This window comes from Callithrix jacchus, chromosome 16 (genome assembly GCF_049354715.1).
Source record: "Callithrix jacchus isolate 240 chromosome 16, calJac240_pri, whole genome shotgun sequence".
NCBI classification, from domain to species: domain Eukaryota; kingdom Metazoa; phylum Chordata; class Mammalia; order Primates; family Cebidae; genus Callithrix; species Callithrix jacchus.
In genome coordinates this window covers 65,392,432-65,404,703 of record NC_133517.1, presented here as the reverse complement: position 1 = coordinate 65,404,703, position 12,272 = coordinate 65,392,432, and the positions used below count along the sequence as shown (strand labels likewise).

Genomic DNA, 12,272 nt, shown 5'->3' with positions numbered 1-12,272 from the left:
AGTGATCCTTTTTAGGTCCAACAGTGCTGGAAGTCTTCAATACCCTTTTGAAGCATCTGCGTCTTAGTGTTGAATTTGAAGCAGATGATTTACAGGGGGGATCTGTAGGCAGTGCCAATTTAAACACAAGTTCCAAAGACAATGATGAGAAGATTGTGCAGAATGCTATCATCCAAACAATAGGTGAGTGCATTTCACTTTTCCAAACTCTCATGTAAAGCAGTGATTTAAAAGCTCTCACATAAGGTCCTGGACTATTACATTTGTCAAAGATGAATCATAGCTTAAACTTCCGAAAACTTTATTTTCTGAAAATAAGCAAGCATGAGAATATAAGAACACTATGTTGTCCCATTAAATCTGCAGGACACAAATTGTTAACGTTTTGTGCCATTTACTTTTTCATTTGCTTTTACTCTCTTTCCTGCATCTCTTTCTCCCTTCTTGCTCTTCCTGTTTCTTTCTCTATGTGTGTGTGTCTTTGTGTGTGTATGTATATGTAAGAATACACACATACACATGTATTTTTTTATAAACCACAAGATACAGAAAGTTGCACATATCATGGCCTATTACCACTAAATACTTCAGTGTATTTTTCCAAAGAATAAATGTATTTTTTAATATAACCCAAGTAAAATTGTCAGCATTGCTAAATTTAATATTGATCCAGTACTTGAATCAACCTTTCATATTTCAGTTTTATCAGCTGACCCAGTAATGTCCTATATTGACTTTCTTCCTTGGGTCCAAGATTCAGTCTAGGATCATATATTGCATTTAGTTGTAATATTTTTTTAGGTCCATTAGTGAGGAATGTTTCCATTATGACGTGGACATTTCTTATGAGTAAAGTCCCCCTCCCACTTTTTTAAAAATAGAAAGTTCCTTATTTGGTTTTGTTTGGTGTTTCCTTGTGATTAAATTCAAGTTAAATATTCCTGGCTACAATACTACATATGTGATATGTTCTTCTCAGATTAGCACATTCAGAGGTACACACTGTAACTTACTCCTTCAAGTATAAGCAACATTATACTTGCTTAGTGACTATAGTTAGATGCTGCGGTAAAGAGAAGTGCACACTACTTTATGTCCTTGTGGTAATAACTAATTAGTTTGGGACAGAAAGTCAGTGTCCAGTTTTATGCAAGACTAGGAATGTATCTAGTTGGGTGCTTGAAAAGCTAAAGTAGCTTGTGTGGGAGAAGTAAGGAATAAGCATAGACTTTGGAAATAAGTAACCCTTACTTCAGGCCCTAATGTTAGCTCTCTAATTTTTTTGGTAAGAGTTCTTCTCTTAATGTCATTTCCACAAGAGGAAACTGAGACAAATAATAGAAGTTAGACTCATAAACTTGTTTTGAGGATCCAAATACAAAATAGTTTCTTATTCTATAAATATGTATTCAGTAAGTGTTAACTAGAAAAATGTACTTTGTGGAGATGGAGTCATGTTAAAGTTATGAGATTTTTGACTGCTAAAGTACATGATTGTGGGAAATGACTTACCCTAGTTCCAATCGAAATAATGACTAGAAATGTTTGAGTTTGTATAAACAGATCATTAGCTCCAGTAATAGAAGCCGAACAGTTACATTGAAAAGTCAGCTTATTCTTAAAAAATACTAAAAATGCAGGAAGTTTTTGAAATGACTGCAGTGAATTTTAAGAAACTAACATAACAGCCATGATTTGATAGTGTGTTCCAGTCCTTCTAAGAAATAGGCAACTTTTAAAGCATGAGTAAATGGTAATTAACTTTTATAAATCTTTTGTGACCAGGAAGTAAGTATGAAAAGCTACAGCAGATAAATTTAAAATATTCTCAAACTAGACTGGATAAGAAAAATGACAAGTTATTTACTTATTTTTTACATCAGTTGAATTATGTATGTTGAATTCATATGGGTAATCTATAAACTTGGCTTACTATAATGACACTCAACTATTTGAGCAATCCTGGAAAACCAGAGTAGTGACTTAATTATTGACTTCTTTACCAGATAATGTGTAGATAAAGTACCAGAACAATAATTTAGGCACAATGTATGAACTAGAGTTTCATCAGAAATACTACCAAAGTATTTTTCCTTTTTTAAAACTCCAGTCAACTCAAGTCAGTGCTGATTTGTCACTGTTACAACTATATAAAAAAGACTTTGATAAATCTATTATTTTATCTATCAGTCCATTATACTACACAGCTTATATGGTACATAACTAAATGATTTTGGACAAATGAAACTGTATTATCCTTTAATGTTACATGCAGCTTAAAAACTTGTCAGTGATTGTTTTACCACATATTGAAAACTTTGGCTAAAAATAATTTTGTATTATATGGAAAAGTAGACTTTTTCAGTTTCTAAACTTTATCCTAATACTCTCATAGGATTTTTTGGAAGTAACCTGCCAGATTATCAGAGGTCAGAAATCATGATGTTCATTATGGGGAAAGTACCTGTCTTTGGAACATCTGCCCATACTTTGGATATCAGTCAACTAGGGTATGTTCTCAAACGGTAAATTTGAACTTAATCTTAGGTTACATTTTATCCTAAAGAAATCCAGAAAATGGTAAAGTTTTGTTTTTTAAATCAGTAATAAAATTCCTATGGAAAGTAGTTAGTGTTATTATGACAGTAGATTGCTAAGCAATTGAATCAGCATTTTTATGCCTTTAGAATTATTTTCACCATATAAATTCTCAGATTTTCCATCTTTAAAAATCGTGTGCATACATATTTAGGGTGAAGCTTCAAGTTTTCTGTATAAATTTTAAAAATTAGTATGTCTGAAATATTGGCTTATTCTTAGAATTTTAGAACTGAAAGTGATAAAGATTATGTGCTCTGACCACCTTATTTTATACATTTAATTTGATTTTATAACATGCTAAAGTTTTTGTTTGTGAATGTTTTTGTTTTGTTAATTTAATAAGGAAGTAATAGTATCTTATTCAACTTATATTTCTCTGACCATTTATTTTTCTAAAATTGTTCTTTCCTGTTTATTCATATTTGTTAAAGAGAAACGCATCAGCTATGTTTATAGTAATTATTTTCTCTCATTTAAGGTGTCTTAATTTCAGTTGTTTAGTTGTCTGTGTATATGATTTATTTTCTTGTCATCACACACATAGGACTATTTAACAGCCAATAACACATTGTTTTGTTGATGTTTTTGTTTTAGTTCACATGAAATTTATTTTGACATGTAAAGTGAGCCATGACTTAAATTGTTATAAAAAATGAAGTCTACTTAGCCAGTAAGAATAGAATTTTAAAATCCAATAATTGAAATAAATGAAGTAATATAAATGCTAATTCATATAATAATTCTAGCCTTTTGTATATTTTAGGGATTTGGGAACCAGGAGGATTCAGATAATGTTGCTGAGATCTTTGCTTATGGTAAGGCATTTAAGGCAAATAAAGGAAATACTTAACCTTAAATTACTGAAAAGATTAATTGAATGGCTTCATCTTACAAGCTCTCTTTTCTTAACTAAGTTACTGTTTATGGTTAATATTTTATTTATTTATTTTGAGACGGAGTTTCACTCTTGTTACCCAGGCTGGAGTACAATGGCCTGATCTCGGCTCACCGCAACCTCCGCCTCCTGGGTTCAGACAAATGTTCTGCATTTTAAAAATTAGCCTATATTTTTTACTGGTTATTCCTCATTTTTCCTGTCATTTTGTTTGATCTTCATAATGATGAAACATACAGAGGGCAGAAACTATTGCTGTCTTATAGATGAAAATACCTGGTCTCAGAGACTGAGTGGTAGGAGTTGATGAGGTCCACCAAGGTCGCTGGGTGAAAAAATAGAACTCAGACTTGATATCCAAAGTTCTTTCAACATATGCTATTTCTTTCTCATACTTACCAAATAATCACTTCTGATTGGAAAAATGATTTATTAAAATTAATAGTTGCCATTTAAAATTTGAAGTGGCTATAAATAGCTGAAACGAAAAAGTATACCCAGAATGAAAGGTTCTCTGGTATTTTCTAGTAATTGTACTCATATTTGATTCAAGTGCTCCAAGCATATATGTGTCCTTTTCAAATCAATGTCTTTCAGATTTATCCTAGAAATGTTTATGTGATCTCATTTTTTAAATGGACTATCTCAGACCTAAGTGCAGAAATGCCTTGTATGGTTTTATTTTTAATTCTGTTTATGGTGCTTGTCATATAGAAGTTTTGAATTCTAATATAGCCAAATTTATGAGCTTTTTTCTATATATTTTGTACTTTTTCATTTGTATCTTCTATAAGAACTCTGTGCCTCCTCTGATGATATAAACACATTTGTTTATATTTTCTTACAGCAGTTTTGAAATTTTAGCCCTCTACATTTAGAATTTTTTTTTTTTTTTTTTTTTTTTTGAGACGGAGTTTCGCTTTTGTTACCCAGGCTGGAGTGCAATGGCGCAATCTCAGCTCGGCGCAATCTCAGCTCACCGCAACCTCCGCCCCCTGGGTTCAGGCAATTCTCCTGCCTCAGCCTCCTGAGTAGCTGGGATTACAGGCACACACCACCATGCCCAGCTAATTTTTTGTAATTTTTAGTAGAGACGAGGTTTCACCATATTGACCAGGATGGTCTCGATCTGCCGACCTTGTGATCCACCCGCCTCGGCCTCCCAAAGTGCTGGGATTACAGGCTTGAGCCACAGTGCCCGGCTACATTTAGAATTTTAATCTGAAGTTTATGTTTATATGTGGTATGAGGCATAGATTTTCCTGGATGAGTAGATAGTTGTTCCACCAGCTTCCCAGCTGACTTATAAAACTACCTCCATCCGATGATAAATGTCCAAATATAAGTGTTAAATATTTCATGTATATTTATAATCCTGGAAATATGTTTAAATCTTCCACCTGTAATTTAATTTTATCCTAAGCCTTTATTTATATTAAACAAATTCCCTAAATAAATTATTTTGTCTCGCCATCCTGATTATACCACATAGTGAACTGAATGAATATCTATATAGTATGCTTAAAATGTTGAATAGCATTTAAGTATATTCTCTTTAAAAGTTTTATATTTAGAAGATATTGATATACTTTTAAATGTCAAATCAAGTAACTAACAAAGTACAGCTTTCCAAAATGAAAATGTGTTCCTATTAACTGACTGCTTAATTTAACATGAAAGAATAATTACAAACTTAAATTTAAAATTTGCAGGACTTACTTTTAGTTTGCCACTTAAGTTCCTTATATCTGTTTTGTACTAACCTTAACCTCTCTGAGCCTCAGTTTCTCCTTATAAATGGAGATTCTCTAGTGTCTGCCTTACAGAGGTATGGTGGGGACAAAGTTAATACATATGCAGTGCTTACAATCATGCCTAGCACATGGTAAATGTATGCTACTGTTAGTTTTATTCTCCTTATGAATGATGTTTTTGTAAATTCAGTATAATCCTTCATTACTTTGCACATTTCCTTTATGTCGTTTCTTCAGGCTTCTGTCCATAGTTTCTTTCCTAAGTTTATGGTTCTTATAAAACAATATGAATTTTACAAAAAAAAGACTTATGAAAAAAGGTTATTTTCTTCCCGATAATCAGGTAACTTCTGGATACAAAGCAAAGACGATTGTTACTGCACTGCCGGGGTCTTTCCTGGATCCTTTGTTATCACCGTCTCTCATGGAAGACTATGAACTGAGACAGTTGGTCTTGGAAGTAATGCATAATCTCATGGATCGCCATGACAATAGGGCGAAGCTTCGAGGTATCAGGTAATATGCCATTTTGAAATGGCTCTAATAATAGTGTTTTTATATTGGTAAATTTGTATATTTAAATATTGTGATTTTAACAAATCTAGCATGTTTAGGCTTTATTAACCCAGAGTTTTATTTAATTGATATTGAGATAATGTAATCATTCATTTATATTAAGATACCAGATGTTTGGAGGTCATATATGTGCTCTTCAGAAGCAATTCAATAGTATCATTACTTACAGGCTTATCAAGCTCCTAAGTATAAATATAATTTTCCATGTAAGATGTAAAATTGTAAATAAATGTGCTATTTGTTAAAAATGATATATTGGTTGTCTCTAGAATAATACCAGATGTAGCTGACCTAAAGATAAAAAGAGAAAAAATCTGTAGACAAGACACAAGTTTCATGAAAAAGGTAAGATATCTTCTAAAAAATAAAATAAATAAATGCCTAGCGTAAATTATAGCCATTTGAATTGTTAGGTGGTTTTTCATTGATCGGTGACCTTGAAATGAAGCCATAGAATTTTGAATTTGAAAGACCTCTAGATGCCATCCTCAGCCTCTCTCAAGTATAACATTCTTGGCACTGTCTCCTCCAGCCTGTGTTTAAACATTGTATTGTTGGGCTACTGTAGTGGTTCTAAATTTCTTCTCTGAGTAATATGTCTTCCTATAATTCTTGCCCTGTCAATCTTCTCCCACCAAAACACATACTGAGTCCTCTTTTAGTGGCTTTTTTATAGACAGCTTCAAGTTTCTGAAAATAGCTATCACTATCAAATAAATTAACTATGCTGAATATTTACTGTATATTAGGCCTTGTTTTCTACACTGTTTGGGATATAAAGATGAGTTGGGTAGGATCTCTGCCCCTGATAGTGTTTCTAGCTGGATTTTCATGATGATAATTTAAATTCTGTAGGTCTACTGGAAAATGGCTGAATTCAGAAGCTTGGGAACGTAGTATTTGCCAGACACTGAGTCAACATTGGAAGATACAATAACCATGACACTACCAACTGGCCTAATAGGGAATACAGTATTGCGGGCTAAGGGAGTCTGTTTTTAGAGGTGCAAGGAACATGAGACAGAGCCCCATAGGAAACTAGGTGCAGAGACCTGTAATCTGTGTTCTCTTTTGCCTCTTTACTAGACCAGGTTTTCTCCCTGACACCGTCTTTAATGTTGCTGTCTCTACCATTACTATCAATTGCTGTGATTCAAGTTAACTCCATTTTAAAACTTCATTTGAAAAATAATTTACAAACTATCACTCTTCCTAAATTAATACTGCATAATCTCACAGGTGGAATCTAATTGAATTCCTTGAATAAAATAATTATTTAAGTTAGGCTACACTGTATATCAAAAAACTGGTTAATAAATAGGACAGATACATTACTTCTCAATTTTTTTATTTCTTTATATCACCTTATTAATGAAAGAAGTTATTCTACATAACTGAGGAATTTTAAACAATTTTTAAAAATATTTTTAATTGACAAATTGTAATTACATTTATGGGATACAATATGATCTTTTGATTATATGTATACAATGTAGAAAGTTTAAATGGAGCTAATTAACATATCCATCTTCTTGCTTACCTGTCTTTTTTTATGGTGACATATTTGAAACGTACTCTCAGTTATTTTGAAATATACAATACACTAATATTGACTATAGTCACTCTGCTGTGCAGTAAATAGATCTCAAAACCTAACAACTCCTCCCATCTGTCTTAAACCTTGTAACCTTTGATCAACAATTTCTTCATTCCCTCCTTCTTGCCCTCAGTCCCCACCTTTTCTTAACCACCATTCTCTATGTCTATGAGTTCAACTTCTTTAGATTCCACCTGTAAGTGAGATTATGCAGTACTTCTTTCTGTGACTGACTTGTTTGACTTAGCGTAACATCCTCCAGATTCATCCATATTGTCACAAATGAAATAATTTTCTTCTAGTCAAAGGCTGAATAGTATTCCATTGTATATATATATGCCACATTTTCTTTATCCATTCATCTGTTGATGGACACTTAGGCTGATTCCATACTGAGGAATTTTTAATCATTACTAATACAATGAATTTTGAAAACTCAATTGATTACTGATTTTTGAGTTTTTGACTGTATGCAATTAAACAGTCATGAACATTCAGACTGGATTTCATTTTATCTGTTATGAGTTATAGAAATAATACTTCTGTGGTTAATTTTGCTAGTCAACCAGTTTGAAAGGCTATAATTTAGTGGCAAGATTAGACTGTTATTTCATGTTACATTTTGAATCCTTAAGCTGTTCTCTGAATTAGTTATCCCTGTTTTATAATTTAAAATAACTTTCCTAGGTAAGCATTTGTTATCATTAATGTAAACCATTCCTATTTGAGTCTTTCTCTTCAGAAGCAATGTGTTCACATTTTTTTCCTTTGTCAGAATTTTATTTTTATAACTCGACCCTATTTTTCATTTACCTTCCAATTTGTTTTATCAGTAAAAATGTTTGATTTTTCATATGAAATCTTAACTAGCAAGTCAGGGAGGTTTCCGCAAAGACCTAAAGAAAAAAAAATTGGGTCTATAGCCACAGGCTGATGGATTGCCATTTAGTTAAGAGAATCCTAGTTTAGCGTAGACAGTATATGTTCAAGGTTAACTTGTGTGTTTAGGCAACTGTGTCTTAGATTACTACCCAGCCTAAAACTGCTCCATCTGAATTTTGTAGGGACATTTTATACATGGAGTCTGTTTGAAAAACAGTTCCAAGTGCTGGACTTTTGGGAGGTATCACTTCCCCTGTAGTTTCCTCATGAAGCGTATTCTTCCAGAGATAACAGCTGCCACCACTGAGTCTACAATTCAGTTTATAGTTTCTCTCCATGTGGAAAAGCTCTTGTTAATGTTTCACGAAATCAAGGAATTATGTAGAAAAAAGTGCTTTTATTATGAAATCTACGGGAATTATTACTTTAATTATTTTAAGGTGAACAACAGTATAATCAAAAGTGTCCTACCTGTTCTGTCTTATTCATAACTCCATCATCTCCCCTACAAGTAATCACTATCACTGGTCTGACTTTGATGGAAATTGACTCTTATGGACTTCTTTTTTTTTTTTTTTTTAACAGTTTTATAACCTAAATATACCTTAAATCCGTAAACTATACTATATTGTTTAGTTTTGCCAGTTTTTGTAATTTGGGTGAAAGGAACCATACATTGTGTATTCTTTGATGTTTAGTTTGTTTAAATTTAGCTCTATTTTGGTAAAATTCATCTGTGTGTGGCTTTGTTAGTATTCCATTATCTGAATATACCACAGGTTTTCTTTTGTTGGCAGACATTTGAATTGTTTCCAGTTAGTGAGTGTTAGGAATAGTGCTACTATAAACATGCTTTTACATGTGTTATGCTGTATATAACTCCCATTTCTCCAAGGCCTGTAAGAGACGAATTGCTAAGTAATAGGGTATATATACTTCAGATTCACTAGATAATGCCATACCAATTTGTAAAGTCATTTGTATTTTTACATTACATATTACAGATTTTTTATTTTATCTAATATAGTGGGTATGTAGTAGGTGATTTTTAAAAACAAACTTGAATTATTTAACCTGAAGTCTAAATTCTCACATATGGATGCACCACTTTAATGTTTGTTCATGATGTTTAGGAACTGTAGAATTCAAGAATATTCTTAGGTTTTGAGAGGACCGAATCCATGAAGTTTTTTTTTCCCCACTCAAGTATAGAAACCATATGTGTGTGTGAGAGAGAGAGAGAGAGAGAGAGAGAGAGAGAGAGAGAGAGCAGGAGAGACAAACTCTAGATTCAGAAAGGTGGAAGCCAAAATAACAACTTCAGAAATAAAGGAATCTGGTGGGTAGCTTTATATCTGTAGCCAAAAAAAAGCTTACTAACAGTATACAACAGATTTAAGCGGACTTACGCAGTCACTGTCACAGCTAGAGAACTACACATCAGATAGAGAACAGAGCAGAATGCATGCTTGTTACAGACAGACTGGCTTCAGAAGAGTCTGGGCTCTTCTTGCCCAGTTTCTTCTCCTAAAATGATCAGAAGAACATTCTGAGAAATAGGCTTGGAATAGTAAGCCTAAAGTCTCTCCACATGGGAAAAATGAGTGTTCTTAACCCTTGCTGCATATTATAACCACATGGGAGCTTTATGCTTGAACAATACTGATGCTTGTGCTTTGCCACTGACCAGTTACATTGTATTAGAGGAGGGTGGACAGTGTGAGAAGTGGGGAGGGCAATAGCATGGTGGTCATTCCAGTTGTCCAGTGATTCCAGCAGACAGTTACAGTTGAGAGCTAATTGAGTTAATGTCACCATTGTGACTGGAAAGGGCATTGCACCTATACCCAGGAATGCTTTACTATCTAGGAAAGGCTTTAATAATCTTTATTAGCATACTCAGATTTGTCTAGTTTGGGGGGAAACCTCTATGCAATACCAGGGGAATTTCTGTTAATAGGCTTCAGAGACTCCACACCAAAATATAACAGAACCTGCAGGTACTGTTCTCTGAACAGCTAACCCACAGCACAAGGATTGTTCCCCAGTCGAGAGAGCCTGGGTACATTTCCTCTCAGCACAATATTCTTTGTCATTGCTGAGGCTGTATTGCTAAAGTATCTCCCAGGATTCTGCTATCCATTTCACTATTTTTCTCAAGTCAATCCATAATTTGCTTTTGTTTTTTCAAATTACTGTTAAAAATATTTTCATTGTTAGACAGGAACTATTTTTTTACTTGTTATTTTTATTTAAGTTTTGTCTTCAATTCTAACATTAGTTTTTAGTTGTATATTAGCATATTGATTGATGTTAGTCATTGGAATTTGACCATCTAATCATCAACTTTAATTTCATTTCCATGTTAAGCTATATAATAATATAGCTGCATTGTAAAAGTGTATGCATGTGAACTCTGCCTCTTCTATATTTTAAGCAGAATTACCTTTTTCCTCTGTCTTTTCTCCTCAGAATGGGCAACAGCTATATCGTCACATATATTTGGGTTGTAAAGAGGAAGACAACGTTCAGAAAAACTATGAACTACTTTATACTTCTCTTGCTCTTATAACTATTGAACTTGCTAATGAAGAAGTAGTTATTGATCTCATTCGACTGGCCATTGCTTTACAGGTATGCTTTCATAACCATTCACTGCAGAAAACATTTTTTATAAAGCAAACACCATCTTTGAAGTGTTGTCTTTATCTAAGGACTTGAATTTTAAAAGGGAGGTATCTACCTCTTAATCTAAAATATACAACACTATGATCACATTCTTCATTGATTCTTTTTACATACGTTGAATGAGCATCAACCTGTATGCTAAATATCCTTCAAGGCCATAGGGATACTGCGATGAAGAAGAAAAACCAGTTTCTGTACCCTCACTTCCTAGTGTGGAAGATAGTCATAGTCTAGTGGGGAAGGTAGTCATTAAATAAGAATTACATACAGGCCGTTGTTTAATTAGAGTTGCATAAGTGTTATGTAATAGAAGGACAGTATGCAGTGGCTATATATGCATGTGTATGTATATATATGAGAACAGGAAAGGTTTCCTAAGGAAGAGAGTTTAAGTTGAAAAATTTAATACTCTTGTAAATAAACATTTATTTTCCTTTCAGAATTCTTTTAGAAAATAATTTCTGATAAAGTGGCATTTTTGTTAGCATTCCAGACTACCTGCAGTTTTCCAGTATAATCAGAGAAAATGCTGGTAGAGCATAAGAACTTGATCTCTCTGATGTGTTTGTTTCTTATTAAAGGACAGTGCAATTATCAATGAGGATAATTTGCCAATGTTCCATCGTTGTGGGATCATGGCACTGGTTGCAGCATATCTCAACTTTGTCAGTCAGATGATAGCTGTCCCTGCATTTTGCCAGCATGTTAGCAAGGTAATGTATTTAGAAAAGTCCTTAAACTTGAATTTTGTACAACATGGCTAATTTTATTCCAATGATGATTATTTTTAACTTTGGTGATTATCAAATTAAGATAATTCTATAAAAATATTGAGCCAGTAAATTGAAACTACAGCTAAAACTGTAGCTACTGTTTTTATATTTTCTTAGATGCCTGTTGTTTTATTAGAATTGTTAAAGTTTTTATATTTTCTTAGATGCCTGTTGTTTTATTAGAATTTTTTAATGTGGTTGAGTGGAATATATGGTTTTCTTCTAGAATACCTCATGCGATTTGTTGTATGACGTTTTTTCCTTTGAGCCTTTATGAATCTTAGTATCTAAAGTTTCTTAAATTATACTCTTTTGTTGTCATTTTTTCTAAACTACTTGCGGCAGATCTCAAAAGTTGAGTAATGAATGTGCGTCTCAGAGAATTGTCCTGTGTCTTTCAAATATATTTAGTTTTCTTCAGCAGCAGCTCTTAAATCGTGATTTGCCTGACTTAATAAACATTTCAAAGCCCCTAACTTACCTAGCAGTAAAAGTCCACTTTTAAA

At 33.0% G+C, this 12,272-nt stretch overlaps 1 protein-coding gene across 23 annotated transcripts in view; it reads left to right on the top strand.

The window, feature by feature from the left end:
* Positions 1–12,272, top strand: part of EFR3A (EFR3 homolog A) — a 103,866-nt gene that overhangs the window by 66,783 nt on the left and 24,811 nt on the right. For all 23 annotated transcript variants that reach the window (XR_013528101.1, XR_008477194.2, XR_013528102.1 and 20 more), the window contains 7 exons: positions 16–183; positions 2,396–2,510; positions 3,365–3,416; positions 5,594–5,766; positions 6,096–6,171; positions 10,778–10,939; positions 11,575–11,706. Coding sequence is in view for 19 of the 23 variants with exons in the window: in XM_002759223.6 (XP_002759269.6) it covers positions 16–183; positions 2,396–2,510; positions 3,365–3,416; positions 5,594–5,766; positions 6,096–6,171; positions 10,778–10,939; positions 11,575–11,706 (878 nt within the window). In the remaining 4 variants the exon portion in view is untranslated. The remainder of the gene's footprint in view (positions 1–15; positions 184–2,395; positions 2,511–3,364; positions 3,417–5,593; positions 5,767–6,095; positions 6,172–10,777; positions 10,940–11,574; positions 11,707–12,272) is intronic.